This window comes from Brachyistius frenatus, unplaced genomic scaffold, assembly GCF_029030835.1.
Source record: "Brachyistius frenatus isolate BFR_SWC_R1_liver_20210118 unplaced genomic scaffold, ASM2903083v1 Contig_153, whole genome shotgun sequence".
Taxonomy (NCBI): domain Eukaryota; kingdom Metazoa; phylum Chordata; class Actinopteri; family Embiotocidae; genus Brachyistius; species Brachyistius frenatus.
The window spans coordinates 575,807-593,431 of record NW_027210752.1 but is presented as its reverse complement, the minus strand read 5'-3'; the positions used below and the strand labels follow the sequence as shown (position 1 = coordinate 593,431).

Here is a 17,625-nt window from a genome sequence, read left to right as displayed (position 1 = left end):
TTGGCAATCCACCGTGCAAAGTTTTCCAGTAAGTGTGTGTGTGGTGTACATACCGTGTGTGTGTACGTTCAGCACATGCAAGCTAGACGCGATTTCCACGTGAGTGTTTATTATCGGTTTCAGTCTTCCTTACTTGAGGCTGTTATTGAAATGACCAGACTTTTTTTTGTTTTTTTTTTCTTTTTCTTTGAGCGAGTTCACCGAGCTACGCCGTAATATTCAGTTACAAAAATAGTATCACAATATAGACCATTCAATATGAGCACCAGGGAAGGCTAAATATAGCCCGAGTATTTGGCTACATTCATTGTCTGGGCAATGCTTTACGGTAGCAGTGTGTAAAGTGTGTGTTTTGTTGAACACAGTGTTGGCAATGTTTTCTCACTCACAAGCTCTCCTACATCTACCACACGATTATTTTTGGAAACATACAGAACTTGCTCACACTGAGTAACAACGGGTAACTCAAACCAATTGTAAGTTAGAAAAATAGTTGTTTTTGTATTTTATTTTTTTTTCCCAACACTGAACATCTAAAAGAATCCCCCCCTCTCCCCAAATAAAACCCCACCCTATTTCCTAACAAAATAGTTTTCTTTGAAACAAAACCAAGGTTTTTCTTTTGAGGTTACACAAGGTCAAACCTAATGACACGCCATCATTACCAACAAAGACCCTGTTTAGCATAATTCAGTAACCAGAAGTGTGTTCAAATTAACAAGCGAAGTAACGCAACGTGTAGTTTGTGATGCCGATTTCCGTCAGCGTAACGGATCTCCTAATGCTCTGGGACGGGTATGGAAATATACGTCAGGTACTCAGGTCTCCGATTCGGTTGGCTCCTCTTTTAACTCCCGCGCTCTGGTTACACCGCACGTCCTTCGATCGCCGGTCTGAGACCCAATTCGCAAAGAAAATAAAAGTCATGGAATTGAACACGCCTCTGGTCGAGCCCTTAACCCGGAGACCATTTCAGCCACGCTTGAAAGGGACTGCTGACCTAACACTTGGCTAAACACAGCACAACATCGAGCTTATCTACGAGAGTGCTTTTATTGCTTTTGAGAGTTGTGAAGTGGAGTTTACCCGGGTTCATTCCCGGCCTTTTGTTTATCCTCATTCCGCTTCCTAATTGGGATAAGATCTACTGGATGTGGCGTTCCCTCTGGTGCCTCGCGGCTACTCAAAGAGTCGGCAGGGTTTCTTTCCAACCAAGCGCTACGCGAGGGGTCTCATTTATGGACGGGTACGTGCATAGATTTCACACTAAAAGGATATGTGTAGACAAAAGGTGAGAATTGCATATACTCAAAACATCCTGATTTAAAAAAAAAGAAAAAAGAAGGCTAATAATTATCTCTTCATAGATCACGAGGAATTTGAAATGCTGCATGGAAGCACAAGCCCCTGATAAAGAAGTTAATACAGCCCACGACAGCACAGCTATAAATATAAATCATCTGATAGTTCAGGAAGGAAAAGAGGGAAGCGAGAACGCAAATCTAAAAGGAGACCTGACGTAAAACAAAGGTGAAGATGGTTTCTGTCAGAAGTTGCAGCCAGATGGGGATTTTTGTTTTGTGATCAAAGTGCTGCCGCAGTCAATAAAGGAAAATAAGAAGACATTCAGCAGCACCATTTCATGACAACATGTTTCAAAACGTATGAATTGTTCAGATTTCAGGCCAAGAAGTGCAAGAAAGAAGTGTGAGGAACAAGGCCGTTCTTTTCTTATGTGCAAAAAAGTTACTCATCATTTCACACCAGCATGATGTCTGACCCTGATAAAGAAAGACTGTTTAGGCCTGTTGTTAAAATCCATAGTTGCCGTGGCGCCGTGTCATTTCATGATGTGGTGAATTTACACGTGTGAAATGGGTCGAGCGGCATCATTTAAGCTCCCGCGGATCCACGTCGTTCCCTCTGAGGACTGCGTTTGGTTGAACGACGGGTAATCATCGCGGTTGGCTGGAATTAAAACCATCAGACTCCTGCGTGACAAGAGGACTGAACAACCACACGACGGTATTGATTATTCTGATGTTGTTTTTGTTTTTTTTCCACCTATCCTTCCGATCTTATACCAATCAAAAGCACTGTAGGATAAACAAAGGGAGGGAGTCTTCAGAACTGAGCTACATTCAGGAACACAACGTTGGAGAGTGTTGTTGCGCACTTTGAATGCGAGTGTTGATCACACACGCCTCAATCAGTCGCTCCAGGAACTCGAGACCATATGTTTGTAACCGATCTTCAATTATTTAAAAAGCTTTCTTCTTTTTTTTTTACAGAGGATGTAGTTTATATATTCTATGTTTCAGTCACTCTGTTCTGTAAAGCTTCACCACTTGTAAGATTTGTTTCTTTTCAGTTCTTCGCTGTGTTTTTAAGTTCAGAAAATTCTTCATTAGGTTTTAGTTTCAAATGCAATATTCGCCAATAACTGCAATTTTACCACAAAACAAATTGCATAAAGCTTCACAAATTGCATTTACGATTCTGAGAAAATGCCGAATCAAAGATCGTATGATCGCGACAATCACAACGACACTCGGCGAATTCCTGGAGGGACTGTTTGGTGACGTGACGCTTGTGTTAAAGCTTTTCCAAAGATTACCTCTCCACGCCGATCAACGTGTGCAACATGAACGGAGCTCAGGTAGCTTCCTGTTACGGTGATGGCGGTTGCCGAGGAGTCGCGGCTAGTCGATGGGGCCCTGGAAGATGAGCCGTGTCCAGCCGGGGTTGCTCAGGGCCGTGGAGCAGAAAGGGCAGACGGGTCGGAAGGCGTGCGTCCCGTGGGGCAGAGGAGTCTCCGCCCAGTACCTGGCTGTCCTCTCTGAGCACACGTGGCCGCACGGCACAAAACCGTGAGTGGGAGCTCCGGCGTCCACGTACACCGCGGGCTCGCAGCCCAGCCACAGGGGCACGTAGGGACCCACGCTCCTGCACAGGGGACATTCACGGCGCGCCGTGGAGCTCTCGCCCTCCACCGGGTCCTCTTCGCCCTCCGATCTCTGGCCCCAGTCGTGGCGTCCGTGGACGTGGCCGCAGGTGAGGTAGACCCAGGGCTGTCGTTCTTCAAGGCTGAAGTAGCACACGCCCCGCAGAGTGTCAGTATCGTTTTAGGGGCACGTACGTAGCAAAGTGCAAACAGCACAGTGAGGGAATTTTGCTTAAAAGGCAACAACATTAAATAATCGGTATTTCTGAAAGAGAAACCGACGGAGTTGTAACTGTGATTGTGGCCCCTACCTGTGGCTGCGTGGCAGGCTGGGGAAGGCCAGCGTGCTGAGGCCTACGGGACACTGGGGCCGGGACGCATTCAACTCCTGGCGAAGGGCCTCCAGGTGACGCAGTGTTGGCGCCCGCATGAGGCCCTCGCCTGTGCGCCACAACAGGGTGGCGCCACATAGATCCACCAGGGAGCCGTCCCGCAGTGCGCTGCTCTCTCCCTCCGCCTGGACGGGACACGCAGACGGACACGGGCTTACAGTCGAGGCGAAAAGTCAAACGGCAAACCCGGTAACCAAAGCAGCAGCAACTCACCAGTTTTCCCCGGCTGGGTCCGGAGCGCGTCTCCCTCAGGGCGTAAACATCTCCGCAGACGGAGATCTCCCTCCACAGACCCTGTTTGGGGTCCTCGGGAAATCCCTCCGGGTGCATCACCAGCACCCCGTTGGTGGTCAGGCCGTCCATGTGCCCGTCAGGATTTTTCCATTTGGTTGCTTTCTCCTGCGGCGGCGAAGACATGAAGGCATTTAAATGGACGGGAGTGGATGATCATGTGATGCGTGTTACTGTGACCAGCCCGCACGGGCTTACGAGTTACAACGAGCTCATACAGACGAAGACCAGAACGCTGATGATACATTTCCAAACAGAGAATGTCAACAGATGGGAAAACAACTGAAGCATCTTTTACTGACCGTCGTTGTCTACGAGAGAATTCATTAATCAACGGAAAGAGAACTTATTTTTCAGACTTTTCAGACAAAGTTAGAAGCACATAAAAAAAATTTCTAGTTTATAATCATTAATGCAACAGAATATTTCATGGTTCCCCCCCCCTCCTCCAAGTCATTTCCTGGAACGTCAACTCTCTTAAATCATCATAATTTGTAACGTACAAAAGACAATGGGACTCGAATATTCAATTACTGAAGCACTGATTCCAAAAATAGACTTTTCTATTAGAATCCTTAGTTGATTGATTATCAGTCTACTCACCCCCAGGAAGATATTTTTGGAGGAGTCAAAGCCTGCAGCATAGATGCGAGCGGTGTAGGGTGGGTTGCGCTCACACACCACTCTGCAGGCGAATCGGGAGATGGTGCTCGGAGCGATGGACGGGTCCTCCCCCTCCTTTCCCCCTCCGGAGGTGTCCGTCACCACAAAGTCAATGGGACTTTCTGTGGAGCGTCCGATCTGCACGGGACAGCACAGGGAAAGGAAGGATGATGCTAATGGATGCCATTAATTGAAACAAATACGTAAGTGACAAATTGATATTCGAAATGTTACAAACTTGAATAGCTTTCTTTTAAACTCGACTGCTCATGCTTTCGATGCTTTAAATGACTGTTCGTCATTTGCTGGAAGCGAAGCAAATCTGTTATGCTCTTATAAGAGCAGAACCTTACGCATAAAAATAGACTTTCTGGGAGGTATTACGCACACGCCTTTATTTTTAATACTTACTGGTTACAGTTGTGAGCCAAAATAATTCACCTACTGTAGAAATGACTTTGATGGCATTACATAACAGTATATTTTGGGAGAAACTTGGTCACGAGTCGAGGATTATTTTTTTCTGTCATCGCTGAAGGAGGACTGGTGGAAAAGTTGACCTTGTTTTCTTGATTTCTTTGCTGTGTTACCTGGAACATGTCTGTGTTGTTGTCATGGCAGTACTCCACCACCACCGTCTGGTTACGGGACAGCGTGAAAGAGATGCTGTGCTGCCCCCTGCTGTGGACTGCCTGCAACAGCAAGAGCAGCAAGAAGCCGTGTTAATGCACTCATTTTCTGGAACAGTCTTCATCTTCTTAACGATCCGTATGTTTGACTGAAGCTTCTTGTTCCTCATAAGACAACGTTTCTATATCCGTAATTATAAAATAAAACTTTCATCTATTGTACGTGAAAGCAGCAGCTGACATTATCTTCATATTATAAGTCATCCTTCCTCTGGCACACTTATGAAAGATAACAGACGGCCACAGGAAGAAAACTTCAGCGCTTTCCCACTGTTGTACCTGCTCTACTCTACTCTACTTTACTCTACTCTACTCTACTCTACTCTACTCTACTCTACTCTACTCTACTGTATGCTACTTTAAATAATGTATGCTACTTTAACTCTACTGGATTCTACTTTAACTCTACTGGATTCTACTTTAACTCTACTGCATGCTACTTTAACTCTACTTTTTTCTACTTTAACTCTACTGTACACTACTTTAACTCTACTTTCTTCTACTTTAACTCTACTCTATTTTACTTTAACTCTCTTCTACTTTAACTCTACTTTAAATCTACTGTACACTACTTTAACTCTACTCTTTTCTACTTTAACTCTACTCTAGTCTATTCTACTTTATTCTACACTACTTTAACTACTCTACTCTACTTTAACTCTACTGTATTCTACTTTAACTCTACTGTACTCTAGCACCTGGTACTATTTCTGGTATATCTGGTATGAGTGTTCCCCTTGAGCTGGACTGATACTATGAGGTGTTGTGAAAACAGACCAGATTTGTTGCAATCATTGCATCACTACCTGGCCGACACACGACATCCTGCACAAATCTGCCCTTGTTAACCAGCCAAGCTACGAAAGCAGTCACACTTTCTTTCAAAATTCACCAGAAAACTCGCCTTATTATTCAGTAGTCTTTTGTGTTTGCTGCCTTCAGCCTCTTCTTAAACTAAATGTACATCTTTGCTGTGACAGCCTAATACTAAGAATCAAGAACAGCCAGGTGCGATCAAGAAGTCGTAGAAGAAGAGTAATGAACACGGAGCAGAAGGAAGCAACAACCTTTGTGAGTAAGTGTTTCAAGTTACGTCGTTAGATCAACATCAGCACCTGAGCTGCACATGTTTTTGTGACCACTGGTACAGCACGGGCACAACTGGAGTTTCAGCATGAACATGAGCTGAAACCTCAACAAGTCAATCGTTGCTCCCCACCACCACTCTGCTCGAGTTTCAGGTCGCAAATGCGCCTAAACCAGCGGTCTAAACCGATGGCCAAAGCGATACGTCTTCACAAAGGTTACGGCTTCCCTCTGCTCCGTGTAGGTCACGGTGCTTCGCTCCGTTCGCACGCAACAGGAACAGAGTAGGACTTTCAGATCCACCCTTCAATTGTCCATTGTTCATGTGTGTGTCATGATGAAGAGGACGCCACAAAAGTTTACTAAAGCAACGGCGCATTGAGGGATACTAGCTGCAGTGGAAAACTAAATCCAGAAAAGTATCTGGGACCCAAAGGGAGTAAAGACAAGTCGAGCGGCAGTGGAAACGGGGCTATAAGTTACACATCTATCACACTTACATGAACCTTGCTGTCCTGTGGTGTGTTGAGGATGTGCACAGCACTGGGTTTGACACCGTTGGCCTTGGCCCGTCGGTACAAAGCGAAGCGGCTCTTTCTGCGGCCCCGGTCCCCGCTCGGAAGAGAGCCATTGTACCTGGAGAAAGACAAACACAAGCACAGGAAGAAAACATGAGTGCTGAAACATATACACGTGTTCATTCCAGTTCATCGAGCTCTACTCAGGAAGCCTGTTGGTGTTAACGTCTGTATACTCTATTTATGATTTGCCATCACTTAAACTGCCGCTGATGTTGCCAAAATGTCGAGAACTGCAATTAGAGACCAGCTTTCAGGACACTCTTGATTCATACAAGACCGCTGACCTGCGATGAGAAGGACAACTAGCACTTAGGCTCACTCACTTCACTGTGGAGGACCTCACTCCTCATCTCACCTCTTTTTACAACATAAAGCATTTTCAGCAGAGCAGATTTATGTTCATGAGACCACTGCACGCTTACATTACCCATAAAGCCTTGAGTAAAAGCTCCAGTCAGGACTCTGACTGCTACTTTAAAGGCATGTGTTCATTAATAGAAGCAGATCTGAAACTTCAGGTTCCTCTAGGAGTGATAAATAATGTATTTCAGACCATGACTGTTTTATAATTCAATATCAATCTTTTTTTCAAAAGATGATCTCACTTTTTATATTTCACCGAGAAGAAGTCTGGCCCGATGTGAACTCCTTTCTGGTCTAGGCGCTAACTAAGATACTGAGTTTGTCCTCAATATGCTTTTTTTTCTGAATTTTTTTGAAGCCGAGTCAAATATAATTTTCACAGTTTGAGTTCACACAGGAGGCAGTGTGCTGGTTTTAGGCTTTTCACTAATCAGCAGGACATGGTCGTTGTTAAAAGCATTCAGAGGAAAGCCTGCAGGCAAGAAGACTGGAACAATACAGACAATAACTGGCCTTCAAACCTGATCAGATCAGAGGGCATCTGGTCTGGCCCGTCTCACAGTGGCCTCGTAACGAAGGCTGAACGAACCACAGTGAGCGTAGCTCTGAAACTGTGATTGATTCATCAAGCAGTCTTTCAAAAGAGATTCAAAGTAATTCGTTGGATTAAAATGGCAAAAATCTATCAGGTTAGGCATATTCAGATGGACATTTTATTAGATTTTTTTTTTTTTTTTTTTTTACTTAACATAGTTTTCTTTTTACTGTATTGATAGAATATTGCCACACAAAACTATGCTGTAGGGACAATGTACTATAGGACTTTTTATCTGGATGTAAATGCATTATCACCCAAACAAAGTCTAAAATGGAAGTAAGCAAGACATTTATGTATAGAAACAAACTGTGACCACTGCCTTCATAGAAAAACCTGGCAAACTGCATTTGTTCACTAATCCGCTGTTCTGTTTAAAATCTATTTAAAATACGAGATTACACTCCACAGGCCATTTCTTTAAAGTTAGTATAGAAACGCAGGAAAAAAACAACAACTCTAACACAATACACAAATAGAACAGAAGGCAGGGAAATAAAATAGAAACCCTGCCGATTATCAATATTTATGATTGGAGTTCTTAAAAACAAAGTAAAAAATAGCAAAATGTTTGCCTATATTTTCTTAAAATTGTATCTGTTTTAACACTTCATTTAGTTTGTGGTAAACCGGCAGTGGTGGATAAATTTGTCAGTGTGTCTAAATGGAGGTTTGTTGACATTATGTATTATTAATGAGCTGAATCTCGTGGTCATGGTAGAAGGAAATCTTTCTGAACAACACTCCTCAGGTCAGAGCAAGGCAGGAACAGACAATGGGCAGGATGTTGTTGAGAAGATTAAATATGTTACCTGGAAAGAGCTTTCAAACAGACTGCATTTACTTGACGTGATATTTTTTTTTTTAAATGTGGAGTCCGATCAAAGAACATGACTCCATGCCCTCACAGCCCTCCACGGCCTGGCCTGTCAGTTCAAACTGAACTGTGACTCAGGAGAAAGACGGGGACTCGAAAAGAAGACACGTGAGGGCAGAGCTTTAAACGTCAGGTCAACAGGCCGAAAATATCAAAAAGGGCGGAGGATAAGAGGACACAGGACAACAAAATAAGCTTAAAAAGTTAGAGAAAAGGGAGAAAGCTGACTGAAACAGAGATTGAAAGCAGTCAGATGCTATTATGAGTACTAAAAACTGAAGATGAAAGTAAAATAAATGAAACGAAGCCGAGATGGAGAGGCTACCCAAACTGGAAGGGCGAGGGGAAAGGCCAGTGGAAGAGCAGCTCCATAAGGTACGATTGAGGGCAGTCCTGGTCTCCATCACGCATGTGCACACATCATAAAGCACAATATGAAATATTCACTCCTTCTGCCCCCCGACACTGGGTTTATTTTCGTTGAGGGCAAGTCACCGAGGAGGCCGGCCTCTGTGAAAGTCAGCACTCAGCAAAACACTGGGAGGCTGGCAGAGAAGGGTCTGGGTGAGAGACGAAGGAATGCGACAGAGACCGTGTTAAGATGGGTTATGGCTGGGATAAAAGATTTAAAAAAAAAAAAAAAAAAAAGGTCTGTGTGTGTGGGGGGGAGGGAGGGTCAATAAATTGAAAGGACGAGAGGGTGTTTGCATGGTGATGAGAGAGGGGTTATGAGTGAGTGCAGTGCTGCTGGACAGGGCAGCACCGTACACGGTGTCCAGGCTAACTAAGGTAATGAGCGATGGCAGGCAGCCACTGCAAAGATCACATGGCCTGCAGTGAAGCAATGCATCGACCACACGGGGCATGTGATCATCAGGGCTGACAGATGCAAAAGTCAAATCACACTTTCACAAAACAGGCTGGCCAAGGAAAGGACAAGAAGTAGTGGGGAGAACAGCCTGTTCTTACAGTGCTGTCGGTTACCCGCTGTATGTTTGGGTACAGGGAACTGGTCATGGGCCTGAATCATATTAAACCACACTGATCCAGATATTAAGGGTTCACCAATGTAATCATATGAACGTTATTAGTGTATCATCTACAAGAGTATTCACAATGTTGGAGACTAACAGCAATTAAAGAAAACAGTTCTAACATTAATTTACCCACATAACTCAGCTGTTGAGGCCATTGCTCTGGCCGACCAAGAGCAAACCAAACCTCAACCCAAACAGTTTGAAAGTGAGCTAGCACAAATACATTTTCATCCCTCAAAGTGTGTTAAGGCACAAACTGCCGCAGAGCCCGCTTGTGTTTAAGTTGCATGGCCCAAAACCTCAAAATAGGCATAAAATCCTCCCTTCCTTACTCTGATCTGTGGTTGTAAAAGGACTGCTGTGTTCCAACAAGCAGATGACGAGGGGGACGGCTAATCAGTATTCTGATGCAGGCGGCCTACAGCCTCCTCACTCCATGTTCAGCCGGAGGGGAAGCGATAGGCCATCAGGTCAGTTATCTTTGGCATACACAGGAAGCTCTTGCGGGGCAAGAGGGAGGCCTGTGCGAAAGCCTGTATGTATGTATGTATGTATGTGTGTGTGTGTGTGTGTGTGTGTGTGTGTGTGTGTGTGTGTGTGTGTGTGTGTGTGTGTGTGTGTGTGTGTGTGTGTGTGTGTGTGTGTGGCATTTCTGGTCCCCTGCAGACCCTGCACAGTGTGCAGCTGTAGGGCTGTGGAAATGCTGTGGAAGCTGGTGGCTGTCATCAGCACATCCTGCCTATGCTGTGTGACTGTGTATGCACTGGTGATGTAGAGGGGCTTTTCTCCTCCTCCTCCTCCTCCTTCCTTCCTGGCATGCATGGTCATCTGGCCAAGACATTTTCTTCATCAATTAGTCATTACAGAAGAGAAGAGAGGCTACGGACTAAATCATGTGAGCGAGATGCATGCATTTTGCAGACAATGATAGTCTCCTCAGTTCTACTTTTAGCAACCCCACAGATCCAACACAGTATGACATCATTGGGGTTTTCAGCCTGAGCCATCCAGCACTCCCCCCCCACCCCCACTACAACCATTGACGAAAGAGCGGCTCCATCCGTAGTAGCCTTATGCACAAGTGACTACAAGCAGATTTTGCACTCAAACGCATCATTCGTGATAAAAAAAAAACAACAACAACAACAACACAATATAGTCTCAAATAATGTGTTTTCATTTGGACCATAAACTTAAGTTTGCAACAGCCAGACCGGTGGTGAAAACGACGGCACGGTGGAATAATTGAGAAATATGTCACAGTAATGAATGTCCCATCAGGAAAAGTAATATTCTGTAAGAGCAGAGGATCAAACCTGAACTCCCACGTCGTCTGTCGGGTTTATTTATTGCGCTGATGGAGCCGCCAACATATTGAACGTTAAATTTAACCAGCGGAGCGGTTTTTTTTTTTTTTTTCCCTCGGTAACCATTTTTTTTTTTTTTTTACTATGGCTTTAAGGTTTTGAAGAGACTTACCCTAAAATGACCAATTCGCCGTATTTCACCGGGTCTTTAACGGGCACATCATCATCTCCGTCTTTTTTCGGTGAATTCATCAGACTGGACCGATCCAGGAGAAAAACGAAAACGCGTCCAATGGCAATAGTGGTGGGATAAAACAATGCTAACACACTCAAAACTGTTGGGGAAGTGGTTTGGGTTGCAAGCCTATCAAACTTTGGGCACAGTTGGGCAAAGTTTTTCCAGACTTCTCGGTGTTTGTTTTATCGTTTTAATCCCGTGAAGGAGCATCTTTTCGCGGCTTTAATGCCAGTGTGGAGCTAGTTTCTATCGCGACAAATCTGTAACAGCAGTAGCATAGGATACAACAACGGCTAACGGCAGGGAGTGGGACATACCATACTATGTAAAGGGGAGTGAAACTCAAAATATATATTTCAAAATAGTGGACACAATTAACTCTGCAGGAAAGAATACGTTTGAGCGTTATTGTTTTCTTTTTTTAAATTCTTAAAAACTTTATCAGCGTTTAGAAAACTAAAAATCATTTTCAGGACTCAAAATGGAAACGCGCTCAAGAACGAACCCTCCTGTGGGACAACAAATGGATGCATCCTCGATCAGACGCTGGCTCCCACTGATAGAATAAAATGAGGCATTTCGAAATTCACAGGAAGTACCCGCATCCCCATGCACAGGCGTCCTGGTGTATTTAAAGTAATGGATTATCCCATTTGATTTGTATTTTTTTTTGTTGCATGGAAATCATACAGCGCTGATCGTATGTGTCATTATGGAGTCTGACGTAATGAGGTGCTTCGGGGGGGGGGGGTGGTGGTGGTGTAGCTAAGATGTGGGTCACGATTGCGCCCCAGACCGACACCTTCTTTTTTTTTTTTATTCCTCTCTGCATTTCATGTGGGAGTCGGGAGACAGATATAGGCCGGCTGGAGCCAACGCTTCAATCCCTCTCCGTCACACACACAAACACGCACACTCACACAAAGTGTAGTAACACATACTGTTGTGACCACATGAGGGCAGTGCACTTGCAAAGGACAAGTTTCCACTATGAAATCACTCAAGTCTAACTATTTGGACTAATTTATGCCCCGTGTTTAAATATGTGTTCTGCTGTGCTTCAACTATAATACTATTTAACACCTACTGTGTTCTATCCTGTGTGTTTCTGATGAGTCATGACAATTCACTTCGATAATAGGAATGAATGAGGCAAGAATGAAGGCATTCAGTTTAGTTTCTGGTCCCATTCTTGTCCTCCAACACCCTGGCCACTGCTCATTGTTATTTTATGAGATAGAAAGCAAAACCTTTGCTCCAGGTTTTTTTTGTTTTTTTTGTGTGGACAGAACCCAAAGCCTTGGTGTCAGTAACAAAGTCTGTTCAGTCTATGCAGCGGCATGGCTGCCTTCATCTTGAACAGTAGCCTTTATTCTGGCTGGCTGGTGTAACATGTAGAGGCTTGCATGCAGGTTAAGGCAAAGAGGCGCCATATAGTACTCTGCCTGACTCTGCAGCTCCTGATAATGTCAGCCTTCATGTTATCAGATATGTCAGATGGCATTAAAACATTTGCCTGTGCAGATTTACAGATGTTAAACTGACTGACATGATTACACCTTCAACATGGAAATGATCATGCACACACGCACGTATTAAACTTAAGTACTGCAGCGACAGTTGATGACACTCAGAGGTGATGACTCATGACTGAGCTTCAGCATAAACCAAACCAAACCAAACATCCACACCCTTTTTTTATGAATGACATCCCACTGCAGCCACAGAGCAACTGATCAACCGACTTGAGTGCTGACTCACTTGTTATGGACAGAAATACACAAGTTTCCCCATTCTGAGATGCAGAGTAAAAACTGGATGGACTAGATGTGTGTGTGTGTGTGTGTGTGTGTGTGTGTGTGTGTGTGTGTGTGTGTGTGTGTGTGTGTGTGTGTGTGTGTGTGTGTGTGTGTGTGTGTGTGTGTGTGTTTGTGTTTGTGTTCGTGTGTTTCAGTAAATTTCTGTCTTTCCCACCGTAGGGATTAAGGTCACACCCTCCTCCCTCTCTGTCTGTCTTCTTCCATGCCTCCCCAATTTCTCTGTCTTCTGCTCTCTCTTTCTGATCTGACTGTCCCTCTCCTTGTTTCTGTTAAACTAGAAATCATTTTTGGCCTCCATCACGCTAAATGAATCCTCACTGCCCCCCTTAATTTACATACTTTATGGTCATAATGTCCATCAGCAGGACGAGGATCCAGTTGGGACTGTTGGGATTATTTACTTGTCTTGTCTAACCAGAAATTTAAAGAATGCTCTGAATGAATACAAACCAACTCCCTGTCTGGTGATCAACTGTATGTATTAAATAATCATATAGTGATCCCAAAAGACCATTTCTCTTTTGGCTTTTTTACTTAGGTAATTGAACAATTTTAGCAACACGACAGGAGGTGGGATTCATCAGGCTGCTAAAACATTCTTTGCAGAACAGATGTTTCTTGTCATAGAGAGATGAAAAGTCTTTCTGGACACGACATCATCCTACTGCCAGAAATAGGCACGGAAACTGTAGCAACTGTCTTTCCAATGATGTCACCAGTTCTGCCATCTATCCTCTCAGAGTTGATACAGAGAAACTGAGCTAATTAAAAAGATTGGACATGGCAGTTTTGATTGACAGCCACTTTGTTCTATGATGGCCTCATCAGCTAGACAGATTCTCTTGAGCTGATCACTGCATGCTGTCTTGGCTGCTGCTGAGTGGCGTTTGTATTCACAGTTTACAAAATAAACAGCAGTAGTTTATGTCAGCTGGCTTTGACATTTATGTCCCTTACATGAATAATAACAATAAGGGATCTAACCAGTTAAACTCAAAGGAAATTTATAGTCACACTACAGCGTGTAGTAGCCAACAGCCTTGTTGCATCAAACCATATTTGGTGAGCAAATCACAGATCAGATTGGATGCCTAATTGTGAACATGTGGAATGCATTACTTCTGCTATCATTATGCAGCTTTTCAAAAAGCTGTATTTCAAGTATGAGCAGAAGGGGTCACCGCTGATGATTTAGAGGTGAATGTTCACATAGAATATACACAAATATGGACTGTTCTGGAGTAACTCTCCTCTTGTATGGTCTACATATCAGTAGGTCTTCCAGTATACACAAACATGCCCAGATATTTAGAAATGATAAAAATAGGTTCTTGTAATAACCACAAAATATTGGACATATAAAATAGCACAATAATACATCACTATAAACAGGCCTTCTTCTTAAACACACACCATGTACATTTACTGTTTGCTATTTTGGCTCAGGGACCCGTTTAAACTTACTGTACACCATCAGACAGAGTTCATGATGAATGTGACTTGTGTCCATGATTTATAACCAGAAACTGTGTATCACAGATGTAAAACACCTCTGAGATGAGCTCCTCAGTCAGGATTTAGTGGATGCTGATCTAAAAGATGTAAACAGATATTTAATAGAGGAATGGTAAGTATAAGAGACGGGAGTCAAGACAGTCCATTTCAACCACTTAGATATGCTCCAGCCATCTGCTGCTGAGTCTTTGTCCACGTTGCCATAGAGAGCAAACAAAGAAAATGTATTTCTGTCATTGAGCAACCCCGTCTCTCCTGTTTGTAGTAAAAACTTAGAAGGAGGACTGGTGAAGAAGGACAAGATTTAGAAATGGTGCACACTGAGAGTGACAACCAGCTATGAAAACTGAATCAGTGTGTGCTAAATGTATTCATGCACGCCTGTGGCTATTTGTAACAAACAGACAGTGTCCTACCTGTGATGCACGAGTGCACACATGCCTGCTGGGTGTGTGTCTGTGAGAGACGATGCACTCCCTCCACTTGATGAGTAGGCCAGCTCCTTCATAGCGCAGACACGCGACTGCAGATGGCTCAGCATATTTCCATTCTCTATGGGAGCTCAGAGACACCCGGCTCCGGTGGTGATTTTGGCTCCCCACAGGGAATACTAATTGCATACACAATCAGGTTTGTTGCGAAAACAAATCTCATTATAAACGGTGGCAATTGATTGTGTGTATATTGTCCATAATGGCTTTAACAGACTGTCACATTCATTATGCAGCCAGATTTGAAAAATGTGCAGATTTTTTAGGGCAGTTGGATCACAAGAAAAAGATGATGTGAAATCACGTGAAAAGCAGAAGATAACAAAAGCTATTGATGGTCTCATAGAAACAAATCACAGTCAAAAATCGGCCAAATAAACCTGCTGCACATGTGACAAGGTTAACCTTTGTAGTCTGCAGGTTAGGCAGTACTCTTTATGTGTTCTATTTAGTTTAAATGAATTACTACGTCTCACCATAATGTACAAAAAGAACAGAATCAGTGTCATACTAAGGAGGAGAATCGTCATTATCATAATATGGGGTCAGAACTGTCTCATAATTCATATGCACACAAGAAGATTCACAAATGTATTTCTGATGCACACACAAAAAATTATTGTTTCAAATATAGGTAACTAAAATCCACAAATATATGTATTTAAAAGTATTTGTTATTTTCATCAAAAACATTTTTGGATGTTGTAACATTTATATACAAACTTTTGAACTTGCATGTACAATCTGCTTTTACTTTGTGAACCTCACTGCATATGTGTGTGTGGATTTTTGAGACACTTCTGACATGACCCTACAACAAAATTTAAATGAGCTGTGGATACGTTGCAAATACCATCTTCAGAGGAACAGAGATTATTGTCCCGCTGCGGGCTGTGATACTACGCTGCAGCTCAGCTGAAAAACTGACTGCTGAGCTGAGACGGTGAAGCTTTCAGCACACTTACCCCTTTCAAAAAGTCTCAGAGCTCCACCTGCCATACATGTCCACAACCCGAGCACAGAGGGACTCCACACACAGACAGCTGCCGGTGTGAGCTATGCTTTACATTAAAGCAGATGGCTCCTCAAACGGGTCATTAGTACGAGCTGATGGGGAGGCTGTGTGTGGTGGGTTATTTTGGGATTTACTGTTGTGTGTTATTTAGGGATGAAAGTTGTGTTGGTGACTCTATTTCTGTGTTTGTGTAAGTGGGGGGTTGCCAACAGGCACCGGTGAGAGAGAGCGACATTTAAAATAATTGGCTCCCTGTTCAGCCTGACAGCATTCAACAGCAGACAGATTAATAATTGCACAATGTGTGAATGGAGGCCTTTAACCTGGGTTCAACAAGTTTTATTGCTGCAGCTTTAATAGAATGTGTGAAGGCAGAGTGACACTTGTTGATTGTTTTATCACCACTTTAAATGAAGCAGCAGTCAGAAATAAACTGAAATATGTTGGGTACATTTTCTTATACTTAAAACTTATACTCAAAACAATCAGAGCTTCAGCATCCGCTCTGTACTATTTCTGTTTCACAATAGGAAGCTCCAGGTAGTTACAGTGCTGTTTAACAGACACATCATTTCCTTCAGAGTAACAAATCCTCTCCTGTTTCATTTCAGGCCCACGCAGCCATGTTTATTGTACTTTTCTCTCTACGATCCTGTTAACCGTTTTTCTTTTTAATCTGAATGTGTCCATCTGTTGCTGTGGTGTGCCATGTGTCATACACAGGAAGGTTGCAGCATATGTCAGTTCCTGTCACAAATGAAAGCGCAGCACATTTATCAGCTTGTATCTTCATCTGTTGAGGAAAGGGGTTTTCTGTTATTAGAAAATTGTGCAGCTTCCTGCTTCTCATTTCAGATCGTTTTATCTGCTGAACTAATCATTGTTCTCACTAAACTAAGACACAGTTCCTGTCAATTCATTACATTTACTGTGCCAGGTTGGTTTTCAGACATTTTGGCTCACAAGAGCCATCACTGGTGTATCGAAAGACATTAAACACAACCCCATCGCTGACATTAAAAGTGTAGATTAAATACATCACCTCATCTACGAGCAAAGGGAAAATCTTGGGGCACAGTTCTGTTTATTTAATTTGTTTTTTCACAGCTTTAGTAAAAAAATAAGTTTCCCCACTTGCTGCTATTTACATATTTCAGATTCTGTAAAAACTGTGTTTCATCTAAAGGATGTGAAAAAGCATTGCTTTCAGTGTGCAGCCTCCATTAATTACATCTGTGAGCCTGAATCATCTGCTGCACAGCGCTGTAGCAGCACTCATCCCTCCCACTGCATCGGTTCCCTGCCAAATGCAAACACAGGCCTCGGGCTCCCTATAATTATTAGCACATTGTCCGAGACGGATGGAAATGCAATGTGCAACAGATTCTGAAGAGCTTACAACTGCCTGGGAGCTGATTGTCACTCTGCATGCTGCTTTAACGACGCTGTTTAAACGGGCCCCATGACAACCGAGACTTTCCGAGCTGTATCTTTGGCCCGTCCAGCCGGTCCTAAAGTCCTTTCTCGTGTGTGTCATTTGTGGATTTTTTTGGACAGGAAATACATATCAAGAAAACAGCAGATAATCACTCATTCAAAAAACAAAGAAGACAACAACAATAAAAGGGTGATTCTTATCCTTGATGAGTTGGACAATCGCCAAAGACAAGGCACAGGGGTGTATTGGAGGATATTATTTGGTCGTGTTGCCCATGGCAAGG

General features: G+C 43.4%; 1 protein-coding gene and 1 long non-coding RNA gene across 2 annotated transcripts; one reads left to right on the top strand and one right to left on the bottom strand.

Annotated features, from left to right (window-relative positions):
- Window positions 1-2,270: 2,270 nt before the first annotated feature.
- Window positions 2,271-11,345, bottom strand: LOC138631318 (E3 ubiquitin-protein ligase pellino homolog 2). Its single transcript, XM_069716166.1, has 7 exons — window positions 10,998-11,345; window positions 6,566-6,701; window positions 4,881-4,982; window positions 4,231-4,428; window positions 3,550-3,735; window positions 3,256-3,461; window positions 2,271-3,087 (listed from the first exon to the last, which is right to left on the bottom strand). Exons 1-7 carry the CDS (start codon window positions 11,075-11,077, stop codon window positions 2,703-2,705), a joined length of 1,293 nt encoding a protein of 430 aa, XP_069572267.1. The 5' UTR covers window positions 11,078-11,345; the 3' UTR covers window positions 2,271-2,702.
- Window positions 4,405-5,141, top strand: LOC138631319 (uncharacterized). The gene is made up of 2 exons (XR_011311714.1): window positions 4,405-4,493; window positions 4,912-5,141. It is a non-coding gene; the product is annotated as an uncharacterized lncRNA (long non-coding RNA).
- Window positions 11,346-17,625: the final 6,280 nt, after the last annotated feature.

What these genes read in the sequence shown, in the direction of transcription:
- LOC138631318 (XM_069716166.1), bottom strand. Translation starts at nt 11,077, where the DNA reads ATGAATTCACCGAAAAAAGACGGAGATGATGATGTGCCCGTTAAAGAC. An exon ending in CCAAAAATATCTTCCTGGGG is followed by an intron (nt 3,736 to 4,230) that starts GTGAGTAGACTG and finishes TCGCCGCCGCAG; the next exon opens with GAGAAAGCAACCAAATGGAA. An exon ending in GACCCAGCCGGGGAAAACTG is followed by an intron (nt 3,462 to 3,549) that starts GTGAGTTGCTGC and finishes TGTCCCGTCCAG; the next exon opens with GCGGAGGGAGAGAGCAGCGC.